The sequence below is a fragment of the Scleropages formosus genome, chromosome 4 (assembly GCF_900964775.1).
Source record: "Scleropages formosus chromosome 4, fSclFor1.1, whole genome shotgun sequence".
NCBI classification, from domain to species: Eukaryota; Metazoa; Chordata; class Actinopteri; order Osteoglossiformes; family Osteoglossidae; genus Scleropages; species Scleropages formosus.
This window is the reverse complement of record NC_041809.1, coordinates 23,853,778-23,871,694: the sequence shown is the minus strand read 5'-3', so window position 1 is coordinate 23,871,694 and position 17,917 is coordinate 23,853,778. Positions and strand designations below refer to the sequence as shown.

At 42.0% G+C, this 17,917-nt stretch overlaps 1 protein-coding gene across 7 annotated transcripts in view; it reads right to left on the bottom strand.

The window, feature by feature from the left end:
* Positions 1-2,090: 2,090 nt before the first annotated feature.
* The window catches only part of trim3b (tripartite motif containing 3b), a 32,183-nt gene continuing 16,356 nt past the window's right edge, over positions 2,091-17,917 (bottom strand). For 4 of the 7 annotated variants that reach the window (XM_018755570.1, XM_018755573.1, XM_018755569.2 and 1 more), the window contains 13 exons: positions 14,454-14,635; positions 12,377-12,617; positions 11,923-12,074; positions 11,496-11,676; positions 10,996-11,196; positions 9,930-10,458; positions 9,079-9,182; positions 8,714-8,881; positions 8,328-8,496; positions 6,969-7,028; positions 6,363-6,433; positions 4,244-4,384; positions 2,091-3,846 (listed from right to left, as the gene is read on the bottom strand). In XM_018755570.1, coding sequence (XP_018611086.1) covers positions 3,694-3,846; positions 4,244-4,384; positions 6,363-6,433; positions 6,969-7,028; positions 8,328-8,496; positions 8,714-8,881; positions 9,079-9,182; positions 9,930-10,458; positions 10,996-11,196; positions 11,496-11,676; positions 11,923-12,074; positions 12,377-12,617; positions 14,454-14,599 — 2,316 coding nt within the window. In that variant the 5' untranslated portion in view covers positions 14,600-14,635 and the 3' untranslated portion in view covers positions 2,091-3,693. The other 3 variants (XM_018755567.2, XM_018755574.2, XM_018755568.2) reach the window with 3 other exon arrangements.

Genomic DNA, 17,917 nt, shown 5'->3' with positions numbered 1-17,917 from the left:
TGAAGGAAGGTGGTAAAAGTCTCCTTTTATCATCTTGTTCACCTTATTCATAAGTCTTGAAGAACGTTGTTCATTTAACCTGTACCACGAGAGCCTGGGTTTTACACCGTGTATCGCGTTTGGAAGATGTGCTTCACCCCTGTGTCCCTTTTCCCTCTTTTTGAAGTAAAACGAGTTACAGAAAGGCTCTTTTTGCGCAGCAGATGCGCATCTCCCGTCTGCCATTTAAAAGCTCCTTTTAAACTGTGTTTTCGGGGATGCTTTTACAGTAGCCATCCAAGGTGAGTGCATAACATTTTTTGTCAAAACACAAGTGGAGACACTGAAAATCTCTTACTGGCTTTTAAAAGAGCACATTGCTAAATTGTTTTGTTTTATTGCGCTGTGCGCATACCATCCCGCAGAAAGCCTGGAAGCTGCACAACAACTGCGCTGCCCACAAGTGTAAAAAGACAAGTCTCGAAAAACTAACGGTTGAAACACTCCAAATCGGGAAACTGACCTTCGTTTATTAATCATTTTTATGGCCTGCACTATTTACGCATTCTTCCCGTCAAGGGACAAGGTGGCCTTAGAGCCACATAGCAGCTGCACTGTACTGGGACTAAATTCTTCCTCTGGTAGAAACAATAGACTACTCTTTCCAGCTCTTCTTCCACCAAAATGACAGCACCAACAGGCAGAAAAAATAAATAAAAATAAAAAGGCTATATACTTTTACAAAGCGATTGCTATATCAGTTTTTCACTGCACGGGGATGTTCCAGGAGTGCTCACTGTGTGTGCTCAACTCTCATATTTTGGTATTAATTATGTTTTTCAAGTATAAATCACATTGTGGACACAAGTCTGAATTCTGGAAAGTAAAAAAAAAAAAAAAAATATTCTACTTTATGCATGCCAAAGGTATTACTTTCCATGCAAATAGCAGTGCTGTTCAGAACATAATTTCAGTGAAACCACAAACATTTGTCCAGGTATTAGGTTGCTGTCCACTAGGAGACAGCTGTGGCCATTTTATCGTGCAGCAGGAGTATCGTCGTTTGCACTGCTTGAATATCATTTGAAGAATGGTGGTTTCTTTTCTGAGCTTCGTTTACAGTTAGTAAATAGATAAATAAATTGAAAAAACGAATATAAATTAAAAAGGGCAACTGAAGCAAGTTTTTAAAGTACACGACAGGAAAACACGATATTTGATTTTTGCTTTACAGAAAGGCAGCGTTACCTTCTCAAACAGCATGAAAGATGCACCTTGAGTGACTTTGTGATAGCTGTGAAACTAAATTCGAACCAATTTTAAGGGAAACCATATTCTTTACAGATGTAAACAACTGACAGTCACAGCTGGAGCAAGTGTAAGTATGTGCATTACAGCTGTTCCCATGACTGCTAGTACCTACTTTCTGTGGTGCCCACAAATTTCCTGTACAGCACTCTAAATAGTGCCCAGTTTCACTGACAAGTGCACCACTGGCTGGAGAAAACCGCAATTTTAGAAATGTGTCCTATAATGCTAAAGTATATTTACCACAGGAATAAACTGTGATATATTCCTCCAATAACAGAACAGTGATCCAGCTGAAACATCTTACTATTAAAGCAATTTACATGATGTGTATGTCACACATAGTTTAATCTCCTTTAAAATAAATTACCTTTACCTAATAACCACAAGCTAAAAAAAACAAAAAGACAGCGCCATATGGGCTTTCCAGCAGTTTTTAATTTTTACTGTTTTAACTCCATAATGGAAATCAACTGACGCAAACAGAAGTACAGTGAAGGTTTTTAATGTGTTCTACAGGAGCCTTTGGGATATAGATGACAGCTTTCAGCCCAAGGGCTGTTTCATGCGTTATGTTCAGTTACTTGTGGAAAGATGAAAGTGGAACTTAAATGGTGATTGCTAAAGAGATACATTTTTAAACACAGAAATATCTGCTGTACGGAACAAAATTATCAGGATAATGAGATCACACAACAACAATAAATTCCGGATGATTTTGGATGTAGTCAACATGCCAAAAAAAAAAAAAAAAAAAAAACCTTCTAAAATGAAATAAAATACTGACTTTTTCATATTAATGTATTTTTTTCCATCCTTCTGAAACCTATAGCCAAACAAAATCTAATACAAAATGTCATGATAGTGTTGTAGATACAGGATACCTTATATTATGTGGACACTCAGTTTCCATTGGACAGAAAAAAATAGGGGGTATTTGTTAGAAACAAGATATTAAAAGAGGTTTTTAACAATCCTGGAAACTGCTGGGCCGTGAACACAAAACAATTCTTCAACACATGCAAATGAGCAACAAACATAAATACTGTTGAACTGATGGCAACAATGTCCTTACTGCATTAATTACAATGATATTCTATAGATATACAGTATGATAGTATTTACATAACCAATTGGGTATATAGATATTACACATTTCCACAGTAATTATTTTATATTATATTCAACATCATAGTTACCCATTAAAAACTGGCAAATTAATGGGACAGCATCTGCCATGAATTCCACTTTTAAGTATGGAAATAGATAAGCACAAAGGGTGGGTTCATTAGGCAGAGTTCATGACCTTGAATGCTGGATTGTGTCAAGGCATGGGCTTGATATTTGGCAGATAAGATCTAATGTCTCAATTTAGAAAAATAATTTGTAAAAGGTAAAATCATGTAAAAAAAGAAAATAAATTAAGAATAAGTAAACTGATTTAATAATCTTATTCATTTAAAAGAGCATAAGCAAAAATGTGAGCAACTGTGTTGCTGCAGTTCAGAATAAATACAGTACTACAAACACCTGTTCTGGAACACCAGGGCTGGTCAGTTCAGCACCAAAACCCTTAGAATCACTTGATATTCGCCCCACTTGGGTATGTGTGCTTTAATGCTTATCAACTAGACAATCAAAACACTGAACTCAATGGCGTGCTTGAACCTTCAGTCACCACTTACTTTTACAGGGGACTCATTAAATATGTATGGATATATACCAAAAACCAATGTATACATACATACTTATTTGTGCTTGTGTGTGAGCATACAACCACATGTACATGTATATAAATATAAATATACAACAGAATAAAATGCACAGATGGTGATATGGTCGTGTAGAATCATGGACTATTGCAAAGGCTGACTCACATGTGCTGTCATAGAGGAAAGGCTGAGAAATGGGGATTCTGTCCAAAAGCTGCACTCACAGTCCAGGGCAACAAGTTTTCACAACCTGGAAAAGCAACCAAAAAACAGCACATGTTCTCAACAGGATTGTTCCAATAAGCTACAACATCATGCATCTGAAGACAACTGCCACCCAGTAATGTCCAGTGTGCTTTCTCTCCTCGTTTCACACTTGACAGGTGTGGTTCATTTTATACACATTCTGTCGTTTCCAGCCCAGTGGTGTTGATGCACAGTTACATGAATTTTGTTTTTATTTTAGTGTCCTTGAGCTGTCTCCTTCTTACATACAGCAAGCCAAAAACTGACAGTGCACAAGGATGTTGATTTGTTGCTTTTCTCCTTTTCCCATGTTGTCTCCTTTACTGGAGTGCTGGCTGGAATTCAGTAGATCTGCATCACTGATGTGCAAAGAAATAATGAAGATGGAAAGGGACCAAAGCATAAATGCACCACGTCCACATCTCGGCTCTCCATAGCATGGCCCATCCTACTGCAGGTAGCGGTAGACCTTGAAGCAGTGGTTCCCAGAGTCTGCCACTACCACGTGGCCATCAGACGTTAGCGCCAGCCCCTGGGGGCCATATAGTGGGTCTGCTGAGGTGTTGATGTAGGACAAGAAGGAACCAGAGCTGTCAAACACCTGGAGAAACAGAGACTTGCTATTAGCAGTCAACCATCCATGAAGCTCAGCATGACCAACTGCTGAATCTTAAGAGCTTACTTGAAATGATTTTTGCCACTTCTTTGACTATACCTGGTGACTGGCTGCAGTTCTCCTTAGGTACCCCTATCATGACTTGTCACTACCTTCCTTATAAATCAGCCACTCTCCAAGCACAGCATGCCACCACACACAAACTCATTTGACATCGATGAACATGGGTGACTGCAAAAATTTACAATGGAAGTGTAGTCAGATTAAATACTTCAATAAAAATATTTGTTGGTTGAGAGAAGTGGAAGATGTTTTGATGTTTGAACTCCCTGCTTTGTGACCTGATATAAAAGCTCAACAAGGATGTGTGGGATCCACTCACCTGGATTCGGCTATTGCCCCAGTCTGCCACAATGATGTTCCCATTGGTGTCAACGGCCACACCTGTGGGGGCATTGAACTGCCCGTTGCCCTCCCCGTGGGAGCCAAACTTGAAGAGGAACTCACCATCAGCACTATAGACCTGAGCGGATGAGAGCAAGGACTTCCAGTCAGCTGGTATTTTTTACTGAAAGGCCTGCACATGCAAAATACATACAGGGCCTGACAATTACAAAACAGTAATTTTCACTGGTTGTTACGTTTTCTCTTATTATGACTACGACACTACCCTACACAAGCCATACAAATTACATCAGGAGTTATAAAGACTGCCTTTAAATCCAGAATGAGTGATCTATTAAAAGCATTGACAGAATGATGTACTCGAGCGCAGATGAAACCCACGTATGTTCAACAACTTTTCCGAGCTTAAAGTTTTAAACCAACATCAAAATCATCTTTTGCACGTTAAACTGCCGCCAGGATATAGGGAGCTTATGATATCGTGGGTTTCCAAAATGGAACATAGAGATAATCCTTCAGGGACCAAAAATTCCCAGGAGCATATTCCCTCAGATGAATATCAAGGTCCTACATTTCAGCATCCCATCATCTGCAAGCAATCTCAGCCTTCTATTCAACAGAGAGCTGTTTTACAAACCTCATATCAATGCACTTACAGAGGCTTGTTTCCTGCAATCGAGGAATATCTCTAAATTAAACTGATTTCTCTCTGGACCAGATACTTACAACTTACTTAGTCTGTGCTTTCATTTCCAGCAGGCCTGGCTGCAGCAACTCCTTGCTGTCTGGCTGCCCTGCTTAAATCATCTCACTACGTTAGCTCGTCCAGAATGCTGCACCCAGGAGTATCACTGGAGCCCAGAACTACTGCCATTTTATTCCAGTATTTTGTTCTCTTCACTGGCTACCCATTCCATATAAATCCAACTTAAAAAAAACTGCTTCTAACCTACAAGAAGCTCAAGGGTTTGGAATTAGGTTTCATTGCTGATCCTACCAACTACAAGCCAAATCACACCCTGCGTTCACAGGATGCTGATTTGCTTGTGGTAATGGACATCTACATGAAGACTCCAGGTGGTAGAGCATTTAACCACAGTGCCACTAAACTGCCTAATACAATGAAAGACATCCCCAGTGTCTCTGTCTTTAAAGCTTGATTAAAAACACATTTCCTTAATCTTCTACTTCGGTAGCTGATCCCAACTAATGCCACAAGCTGTTGTTTTTTCTTTTTTCCTGATAACACCAGGAATCCGATGAGGCCCTCAGTAGCACTAGCATATTACTGCCCTTTGGACAAATGACCTACTGCCAGGAGCTGCCAACCTCAACCAATGAGATCAGCAATGAGGGGCCTAGACACCTACTTTACCTTCCATGGAGTATATTTATTTCTGTCTAACAGAGATACCAGTCTTTTGTTCTCAGCATATCCACACAGAGGGAGCGCAGTGGCGTAGTGGGTTTGGCCTGTGCCTGCTCTCCAGTGGATCTGGGGTGAGTCCTGCTTGGGGTGCCTTGCGACAGACTGGCGTCCCGTTCTGGGTGTGTCCCCTCCCCCTCCAGCCTTATGCCCTGTGTTGCCGGGTTAGGCTCCGGCTCACCACAACCCTGCTTGGGACTGGCGGTTTCAGACTGTATGTATCTATACAGGTCCCCTGGCATCACATTAGAATGCCCAGGATGGGTTGACAACCAGTGGTAATTGGACCACCAGAGGTTTGTTTTCCTCTCCTCAGCTGCCAGCTGGTTTTGCTAATAGCTAACTTTAACTGCTGCTACTCTGTATTCTATCTTTTTTGTATTCTGTACCGTATTTTTAACTTTGTTCAGTGTTTTGTGTCACCTTGGTGAAAAAAATGCTCTACAAAAATAAATTTACCTTAATATTTGACAAGAAAAACGTAATATATTTTACTTGAGTATATTTCATGAGATATCAGATCTTATATCATGAAAGACCATCTACACAGGTCCACATATTTCATGTATCAATATTTAAGGAACTGAAAAGATATAAAAAGAAGCAATATTCTTGAGCTATTAATTTCACATGTATCAGTCATAGACACATAAAAATGACCCCCCCTTACCTTAACAGAGTGATTGTGAAAGTCTGTAACCACAATTTCATTCTTGTTATTCACAGCAACAAAGTGTGGACCTTTAGATAGAGTAGGGAAAGGGGTGGAGAAAGAGAAAGACAATAGTTGGTGACATCACATGGAGTGATAGGAAGTGGGGCCTGGCTGGACTTCCTCCCACAAGCTGTTTTTTTGTTGAGTAAAATCTTGAAACATTTGTCAGAGAAAGCAGCGTGTCAGATTTAAGCTGATTCTGTTTTCCGAGTCTTCTATTCTGCCAGAGAAGTTGGCAGCAAAAATCAAACATTAATGATCTGAAATCATGACACTGATCTTTGTATTAATTTAATGAAATTTACAACAAATTTATACTAAAACAAGAGAAAACTCTAGAATGGAGATCAAATACTAAGAATTTAAAATATACCATTATAATTGAGTCTCGTAATTTATTGACATTGATTCAGAAAATCATCACAGTGATGAATAATTCAAGATTTGAGGAGCCAGGATAAAACCAAGGACTGACAGGCTGATCACACATCTGGCACCATCAGGGAGCAAACTCAGAGTAGGTTAGCTGGGCGCTTCTGGAGAAACTCACACAATACTTACTGAATGTGGGACCAGATTTACCGAGCTTGTGCTCCAGTGCAATGTTTGCACCACTTTTTTCTAAAGGGAAATATATATAAAAAAAAAAAAACAAAACAATGGTAAGAAATTAAACATCAACAAAAGAGGGAAAACAAAATGGTTGGGGCAAAATGGATGGGGAAGGCCCTCTTTCAGCATTAGCAGAATCCTCATTGGTCAACCTCTCAGCCAATCAGGAGCTTCAAAATATTGCTGTATCCAGCACAGGACTGGTTATTTGCAAACCTTCAGTGCTCCTCATTGCTGCAACTTCTTCCATGCAGAGTATCAGCAATCCAGGGCACCCTCAAGAGGCCCATAGAAGGGGGGGGCTGCATATTGTGTGTAAGGCTTACTGCATGCCAGCAAAAACAGGGTTGCAAAAAGCAGACAGTACAGATATATGACAGAGAGAGTGTGAAAACAAGCATACACACAGGGTTTAAGTGTGTACATTCCTGGGCAGTGGCGATTGTAGGACAGTAGTTAATCGCACTGATCCTTAATGGAGGTTTTACACAGAGACAGAGAGAGAGAGAGAGAGAGAGAGAGAAGGGGAAAGGCAGGATGGGCTGAGGATCCTGGTGAGAAAACCAACAATCTGCTCTCCACCCCCAAACTGCATGACAAGCCAGCTAAAGAGGCTTGGCATGACAAAGGTAGGGAATTTGTTACTGATAAAATAAAATGAAACAAATGACCAACAACAAACGAAAATGGGAGCAAACAAATGCAGAGTGCAAAATAAAACTATATTGAACAAAACTGAAAAATGGACGACCTAGAAGAAGAAAACAACATTTTAATCCTTTCAACACTGGAACTCAAGGTCTGGTGAATCTGGCAAACCACATATATCGTGTAATAAGAAACCTTTCCTGGTTTATTTTATAAAATGGGTAATCTAGGCCATAAAAAACTACATCTTTAAGTTAAAATGGAATGTCCTTGGCTAGGTAAATAGCACGTATGACATTTCAAAAAGCATTTCTGGAGAAAAAATATTTACTGGGTCAGCTGGTAAAAAGAGGACAACTTTGCATGTCAAACTGTTAATGTGTATTGTTAATGTGTAGAGCGCGAGGCTGGTGCCAAAGGCCCAAAATATTAGCGATGCAAATGCTACAGGCAGAAACTGAAAAGCCAAGCCAGCAAGCTGTGAGGAGATGCTTTGGCTTATTGTCACCTGAGAGCATCATGCATGCAGAGGTCACATGATCACTCTGATCACATGATCATGATCACTACTGGTCGTGGCCAATAAAGGGACCAGCAGGTGTCGGGGTCCACTATCTACCACAGGACGAGTTTAGGGCCTCTCCGCCACTACTTGTGTACCTGCAAACTGCCTGTCGGAAGTCCCTCTGGCACCAAACTTTGTCACCAGCTTCCCATTGGACTGGAAGATGAAGACACAGCAGGCTTTGTTGTCAACAATGATAATGTGACCATTCCTGTCTACAGCCACACCTTTGGGGCCCATGAGACGACCTGCTCCGATTTTGTTCTGTGAAGGGGAAAAAAAAAATATCAGTTAAAGGTACAGGGAGACTAATGAAGACCCTCTGCATCAAGATGAATAATCTCAGGATTCAAGAGATCTAAGATGTACAAAGCATGCAGATTTTCATTCAACCTCAGATGTGGATTTAAACAGCAAAACACTGAGATTGCACACAAGTGTGCTCAACTGGTATGGGCTGTTTCGAAAAGTGAGACCCCACCTTGAACTTCCCATCAGGAGAGAAAATGCTGACCCATCGATTATCATAGTCAGCCACAATGATGTCACCATTCATATCCACAGTGACACCTGTGGGGCGTTGAAGCTGCCCAGGAGATCGACCTCTGACCCCAAACCTCAGCTTAAACTGTCCATCATTGGAGAACACCTTCCAAACAATAACCAAAAAAAATTTGTTTTAAAATATAGTTTTGAAAGTGTAAAAAACTCATAGTTAAAAATTAATGTTTTCTAAATTTAAATTGTTTGAAAAGTACTGTGTTACCTAAAGTGTCACAGTGGTCACTTCTCTTTTTAGGAATTAACAATTACAGAATCCTAACTCTAACCATCAGCTGAACTCACCTGGATACACTGGTTGTTGCTGTCAGCCACGATAACCCTCCCATTGCTTGAGGCTGTAATACCCTGCAAGTTGGTGAATTCTCCCTTCTCTCTCCCTCGAGTGCCTGTAAGACCAAGAGTGTAAAGCATTGTCAATTAAGATAGCATATTAAGGTACTATCAACCGAATTCATAAGCAAAGAACTTTGTAGAATATGTGTGAGGATTCTAGGGAGCTCTAATTTTTATTTATTTATTTATTTATTTATTTATTTATTTTTTTATTTTTTTTTTTTTAAAGAAATTGTATACGTTTTTGGGAATCAGCTGGTAGGGTGGACTATTAAACTATATATAATCTTCATGGCACAAATTTCCATTTCTTTTGTATTTCGAGCATCAGAATTTATGAGTATAGATGGCTGTTTAGAATATATTGTGCAACTGGAGTGCAATAGGTGAGAGCAGAGATAAGTGGGTGGCATGTTGGTGCAGTGGCCAATGCTGTTATCTCACAGCTAATGGGCTCCGACATGGACTCAGATCTGGCTCAATCTATATGAAGTTTGTATGTTTTCCCCATGTTTTCATGGGTTTTAGGTAAAGTGGGGAATCTAAATTGCCTATACTGTGTGTATGTTACATTAACCTGTTATACAGATGGATGAATGACAGCAAAAATTTGTCTCTAGCATTTTAGTTGCCTAGGATAAAAATGTCAGCTAAAAAACTACTTTGAAATAACTGACTTTTGTTTTGGAAAAAAGTTCTAATCAATAAATTTAAGAGCACAAGGGGAGAGGAGGGAAGAACACGCTGGGTAAAACAAGTGAAGTGCACTGCAGGGGAGAGGAATACATGATGGAACCCACCCACTCTGTAGATGAGCTCATCCTCAATAGGGTTTTCCTTCTTCTTACTGGTACTGTACATGCTGGAGGGTCGACGGACAGCCTTCTGCCGCACATGGCTGCCACTCCCGCTAGGCGACTTCACTCGACGCTTCACGTCGTCTGGTGATGGCGGCACATCAGAGGGCTTGATGGCACGCAGACGGAAGGGGCTACCTCGTACGGGCCGCCCATAGAGGAGCAGTGAGAAGGAATACTCGCCCTCACAGCGCAGTGTGTAACCAACATCATAGGTGCCATTCTTGTTGTCTGTCACCTCAGCCTCAATACGAGCACCATCTGGTCCTGTGAGCTCAGCCCGCAGCACTGCGTTTCCAGTGCGCACCAGCTCACCATCCTTATCTTTGGTGGTGACTGTGATGGTGGAGGGTTGGCCTACCAGTGCATGACGCAGCCCCTCGCCTGTGGCCACACTGGTGTGTCCCACAGCAGCCGTGGTGAGCAACACACCCAGGTTCTGGATGGAGCGACGCAGGCCCTCAGTCTCAACCTGAAGGAGAGAGATTAGAGTGACCATTAAAACCTGGCATTGCCCTGTACTTTAACGATTTTAGTATAGCAGGGGCGCGAGGTGGCACAGTGAGGTAGCATAAAATGATAAAGAAAGAAATATACTAGAATATATTTAAATATACAGTATTGTGATGGGGGGGCATGGTGGCACAGCAGGTTTGGCCAGGTCCTGCTCTCTGGTGGATCTGGGGTTCGAGTCCTGCTTGGGGTGCCTTGCGATGGACTGGTGTCCCGTTCGGGGGGTTTTCCTTCCCGCTCCAGCCTTGCGCCCTGTGTTGCCGGGTTAGGCTCTGCCTTGCCGTACCCCGCTTGGGACAAGCGGTTTCGGACAGCGTGTGTGATTTTAGCATAACTCATGACAATGACCGCTCCTATTTCCAAAGAATGGCAATATGACCAATTCCAGTGTTAATGGACTAGTAATGCAACCAATGCTTGACTGCCCATGGCTGGGCTCAGTCTGGTAATGGATTTGCAGCATGATCCAGTAAAGGATGGGGAGGTGTGGGCTCACCACACAGTCCAGGTGGGCATTCTCATGAGGTTGTTCAGGGAACTCATGCCTGGCCAGAGCCCCAACCCGTTCGCTCATCTGCTTGCGAACTAGTAGGACCTCAGTTGCACTGCCATGGCTCAGCGCCTGTTCCGTGAAGCTGCAGCTGCTCTGGATGTGCTCCCTGCCTTGCAGCAGTGAGGCCAGCTGGGCTTGCAGCACCTGACAGAGAATGTGAGGCACAAGAGGGGGTCATAATGCCATACTCAAGGCATTCATATGTGTGTGACTACTACTGATTATAAAAGCTACATTCTAACACTACCTACATGTTCTATAGAGCACAATTTGTACAATGCAAAACTGGTAGACAGGGTGGAAAATCTCAGAGAGGAGAAAAGAGGTTATTGGTAAGAAAGCAGTTCAGGAGGCTGAGAAAGGGGGAAGGAAAAGGAGGTGCGGGTTTCCAATACAAGAAGTGAAAGGGGGCAGACAGTTCCTGGAATGACAATGGTACAGACCTTCTGCTTGGCACTGCAGATATTCTCCAGGTCAGTGATCAGTGCAGACTTGCGTAGGTGCAGTGCCCGCTCAAGTTCCTCAAAGGTAGCGCCGATTTCACTCACTGCTTCATTCTTGCGCTCTGTCAACTGTCTGGAGATCTCATTCACCAGTTCTATGGCGGCCGTTAGCTGAGGGAGCCTTGGGGTTTGAGAGAACACTTGTCTAGCCAGACAAATAGCCACATACAATATACTTTTCCCAAGACCAACATGTGATGCTAGCAATACTTCATCTTAAACATTCCGTGACCATTCACAGTAAGACAATAACTGCCATGGATATCATTTTTCATTCAGTCCAATATCAGAATCTCTGGATTGCTTGCCAAACCATTATGTGACACACTGTTGGCAGAACTGTCGGTTCGCATCAGTGGAAACCCACCTGCTGCGAATGGCATCCAGTTGGTTCTTGAGCGCAGCCTTATGCTGTTCTAGGACATCCCGCAAAGGGACGGTCACATGTTCCCGGTGCTCCCCCTCTGTGCAGTCCAAACACATTGCTGTCTCACAGGACTCACAGTAGAACTCCATCACCTGCAGGGGGGACAGTTCTAGGGGTAACTAAGCTCTGCTACTAAACGGCTGTAAGGTAACATTTCGAATCATAAAAAACAAATATACTCCTAGTTCAGGGAACCTGTCACATTTGGGAATTTGTCCACTTCCAGTTTTGCAGTCTTCAATATAATTAAACTATGAGCAAATAGAATCTGATAAGAGTGAGTTCAGACCAAGAAACAGAACAGCTTACCTCTGGGATGGTAGCTACCTTACACAGACTGAACAAGAAGCGGTTTTTACCATATGCTTGCAGTTAGGCATTAATGGGGACCTACCTTTCCCTCATGATTGGGGCACGAGAGAGGCTTGCCAGCAGCTGCAGCACTGACCGACTCCAAGACACTGCAGGCCTCAGGACGCGTGCATTCAGGGTCCCTCTGAAGTACCTCCATGAGGTTAGTGATAAAGAAATTGTTCTGCAGGGCAGATACGCCTTTCTCAGGTAGGATGGAGGTCTGCCGACATACAGGGCAGGATAATGTCAAGGACTGTGGAGGGATGTAATTCTGCAGGCACCTGCACAGCAAAACACAAGGTGGGAAACAGAGCGGGAGAACTGTAAAGAGCAGCAAAAGCCAGTATGTATGAAGGTTTCATTTATGATGTACTAGAGGGCCACAACTTACAGTATATGTGACTTTGAAAACCAGGGTTTACCAAAGCTGTTCCATCAATCAATTATTTTGGAGTCCCAATGTTTTGTTGTAACATGCAACAACAATCGCTCCACCTGCTACATGTTAACATTGGCTGGTCATGCCGCCACAAGGCACTCATATTCATATTTCACCCATATTTCAGTCAGTGTATCTATCAGAAATCGAATTTTATTTACAGGAATTCTTATTTATGAAATATTTCATTTGTGATTCCATTCAACAAACTTTTCTCAAAACAAAACACATGACTAAAAAAATGGCACACAAAGTGAAAGAAAACTTGTGAAAATGAAAACAGTGGCACATGAAAATGTTATACTGTATTTAAATTATTATTCTATACAAGCATTATTTTAATACATATTGTATGAAATTAGTGAAAAAATGTGACAAAGTCCTATTATACAATGAAGTTTTCATGCATGTTAACTGTATATCCTTACAGTTTATATAATACAGTATAAGGGGATTAGTAATTTGGAAAGTTGTTGAAATGGACCCCATTGTAAATTGAGGACCACCTGTACATTTCAGTTGTGCAATAGATTAAAACTAATCTCAGTTTCTTTAATACAGAAGATATTGACTAAGAATATTCCTCACGTCATTTGTTTCTCAATACACAAAATTCACAAAAAGTTGGCTGGTAATTCAAAATAAATAGTTTCAGTTAATCTATTTTTTGTATCAGTAGCACAGACACTTAATATTACACATAATAAAATTTTGGCCACAGTGACAACACATGTCATCAGCAGCACCAGCAAGGTGAATAAATGTACCTTCTTGAAATAAATGCATGTAAATTAGATAAAATGTGCCATGTGGTGTGATTGAGGTATTGGGGTATGCCCCAGTTACTGGTAATGAGTGTGAAAATGAAGGGTGCGGGCTTGAACTAGTGCAAGAATTCCTGTCACATGAGCAGGCGAAGCACTGGGAGTAACTGCAAAGCAGGATGGCAGCACTGCCTCACACTGGATAAATCTGAGGTGATGTCAGTGCGCTCAGGGGATGTCTGTCAAGTGGCAGATAGAGCAATTAGGAAAGGCACTGGCATCCCAGGCACCCAGTCTGTCCCCGGGCACCGAACAAATTGGACTCATCCTTGTCCTTTTGGGCACACAAATACTAGTGCTGGACATAGTATGCGTGTCTATAAATCTGAAAAACTGTGACATAAAATATGCAATTGCTATGCATTGTCCAAAATACATGCACAACACCAAGCACCTAAAACCATAACCTCCTAGGACTTTGTCCTGTCCCTACAGAAATTACAGAAAATGTCACTTACCATAGAGTGCATCCCCCCACTCCACCCTCCACATATCTCCCAATTGTCAAAAAAGAAATTAATCAGCAAATGGATTTCACTTATACCTCTGGTGACTGGCTAAACTGAAGAGGAGACTTTTCCCGCTGTGTAACAATCTTCTTCCGTGAGCGTCTGCATTATGGTGGAAAAGTAGGCCGATTCCAAGACCCTGTATGCCCTCAGCTCCATGCTGTAGTTCCCTTCCTGTGGCACAGGAGCCAGAGCCCTGGACTCTGCACCTAGAGGTTATGAACTCCGACCCCAGGCCATCAATGTGCATGCCCAGGCACACAGGGCTCAGTGTCATTCACAGCCAGCCCATTACATGATCATGGACAGATGGCAATGATGTGTAGATGGGCAGGAGAAACCCACCTTTCGCAGAAGGTGTGCAGACAAGGCAGGACCTTTGGATTATGGTAGTGATCCAGGCAGATACTGCAGACTAGGAATTGCTTGTCTATCTGCCGCACCACAGGGCTGGCACTACCACTTTCACGCTTGGCCATGGCAATGGGCATTCAAGGCCAGAGCCAGGAGTCTGAGCACCAGGGAACCTGTCAAGAGGAGAAAGGGAGGGGAAAAAAAAAAAAAAAGAAACCAGGCCATTACCAAATACGCAGGTAGCTTCTGTTAGGTGAGCAGTGACCTTGAAAAGATTCTCTCTTCAAGATAATTACACTATTACTGGCCAATAGACACAGGGAATCTCCACAACAGCCTACATGTAAGTCATCAGCATCAGGTTCCATCAGGGATACTGGTTACTTCATACCCCACAAAGCACTATCAACATGCTGCCTGTGGATTGAACTGGAGCATTCTCCACTGTGCACCATGGCAACAGAACTTGTGCTGTCGCATCACCCTGAAGCGTACTCGCACTGTGTCATTTCATAAGTATACGCTACATGCAGCATGTGTAAGATAGACCATTTACTGTATAGACAAATCTCATGTTTTTCAAGAAAGGCTGCTCCTCTACTAATACAAAGATTACACAAGTCATTATCTGTGAGCCAATTCACAAAGCACACACCTTGCATGTAGAAGGGATTTCCATCGTCATGTAATGCACAGCAGACAATGGGAAAAATTAAACAACAGTATAACCAATGTCAACAGTGGCAAGATGTTCTTCTGTAAGAGGATAATAGCTGGTTGGAGCACACCATTCAAAAGCGTGAGTGCACTTTTCATGCTGAGGCGACATTGTTGAGTTGTGGTGAGAGAGACGGTTGACAGCTGCAGCTGGCTCAGGGCCTGAATTTCTTCGCCATCTCACATTCCTATCTCCTCTAATCTAATTCAGCCTCTACCCCTTTACTCTTAACTCAAGTAGTAAACGTAGTAATTGTATTGACCATGTCTTGCCGGGAGCATTTCAGAGGTTGTGGACAGTACCACTTCCAGGGTGAGGCTATGCTGTAAAGTCACAGCGAAAACTATTATCTGGGCATGTGTCACACCCACGGAGCCCCACCGCAAAACACAGCAGATGTGAAAAAGTACTAATAGTAATAAATGTGCAAAAAGAAACAAATACAAATGGTTTTCTGAAGGAAAGAACACAAGAGGACATTACACTCATTGTATTATTTTGGGATGATTTTATGTGTTGCACTAATCAGATGCACACAAGACTAGGATGACAAAATTCAGGTGTACATAATTTAAACTGAAATTATCATACTAAATAGCCATGGGAACTAAAAAGAGAGGGGATATTACCCCTCATATTTAACAAGGAAGCTGTTTCCAATTAATGTATTCTAAGTTACTCCTCATTTCAACTGTTTCTTCCTGTGAATTATAAATTAACTTGACCCCTTAAAGTACGTGATGAAAATGGTAATTTTATTAATTTCACTTTCCATTCATTTTTCCAAAAGACTTGTATAAAAAGGTACATTAAACAGGCATTGTGAAGACCACTCAAGAACCCCAACATCTCAGACACAAACACTAACAGATTATAAATTTAAGCATGGCATCCCCTCTAATTTATTCCAATTTACTATCCGAATAGCAGCATGACTCTTAAGAGCAATGTCTAAAAATAATGGTATTTACATTATCCTGGGTATTACTACATTTTGGTGACAACCGACATACCTGACTAAACACCAACAGAGGTACAAATCATGCAATGACTGTGTAGTCAGTTTTAAAAACATCCACATCCAGATATGTTCTTGCATCCATGACACAACAACTGTGGTTACCACAGTGGTGACAGCTTGTCACACACGTGTCATAGTCAGAGTTTGCCAGCACTCTGGTGGAACAGTCTAAAATAAGAAGTCTGATCTAATGCCCAAACTACCACAAGACCCTCTACTTCAAAACAACTCTTGAGTCTGCAGGCAAATGGGGCCCAAGAGAGCGCTCTCAGCCTGTGTGTAAAAGAAGCCATTGCCACATGCAGACCACCACCAACTCTTAAAGAGAAGTCAAGGCAGAGACACTTGAATGAATGTTTACAAAACATTCGTTTTCAGTTCGTTACGTTTAGCATGTGGAAGGTTGCCCGTATCTCCATGGTTCTTGGGTGGCTAGGTGTGAGTTCTCTGTAAGCCCCCCCTTTTCAAAGCAGCTGAAAGCAAACCCATTTCTGCTAAATTATGCTTTTCTTCATAGTAGTTCCTAAAGTATTACCCTTAATCTGTTACACAGACAGCACTGATGTTAATACACTATTTCCGAACCACATGACTATTTTGGTGTTAAGATACTTTCTGTTGAATATCCAGATGGGGTTACAGAGGGGAGACGTGTAAAACTGCATGTAATCCCTCGTGGAGGAATAACAGCGTGTAGTCTGTGCATTCTGTGACGCAGAGGCTTGCGTGTACAGTGAAATGAAGCTCTGCTGAAATGACAGTTGCAACAGCCTCTCTGCCCCTCTCTCTTGCGCAGACGCTCAAGGCATACAAAGTGTCACGTTTCTCCAGCGATGGGGGTGGGAGCTGAGTCACCAGTCTGCCTGCATAGACGTCTGCCCAAGTGTAATCCCACACACTTTTTTCTCCCTCAATGTACATCAGGTGGAGCACCCACCAGTGGGAACCTCTAATCCTCCTGCTCCAGCTGCACCCTGACATCCTGTGGTTCTGACATCATCTTCACCTAAGTACTGGTCATCTCGGTCACACTGTTGTTAATGGATGCTGGTGTCTTGTAAGCCTTTGTCTTTGCTGAAAAAGCGGCATGTTGTTCAATGAAAGCCAGTTAAAACAAAATTGTACGAACACATGTTGAGGTGCTAGTGAAACCTCTAAGGTAGGTTATGAGGTCTACACTGAAAAATGGGGGCATAAAATCTCATTTGGCAGGTTGCTACAAATTTCCACACAGACTCTGTGTTCCATGTTGGCTGATAGTGACAGATCAGCAGATGGAGAGGAAGTGCATGAACCTGGATTGCTTAGATGTAGCCAATCAGACATGAATTGAGATCAGACACTGACTGTCCTGCAATGCCACAAGCTACGTGAGTTAAGCACAGGCTTCTGAACACAATTTGAATTTATGGGATGGCTATATTACATGGTACATTTTGAAGTACACTGTAAAATACTTCCATAAAATAGCCAGCAGTACATTCTCTCTGTCATTTGATATACACTGGTAAACACATATGACTTTTTTTCTTTTTAAAGTATTTCCAGCTTCAACATGAACCAGAATTCATAGTTCAAAATTCAATTCAGAGTCTCTCGGTCTCCTGAAGGACATTACAAGTAGCAAGTGAACAAAACCAGCGTTGTCTAATTTCTACAGGCAAATGAGGAACAGAGGTTCAAGTACCAGTCATATTGCCACCACAGTGCCAGCAT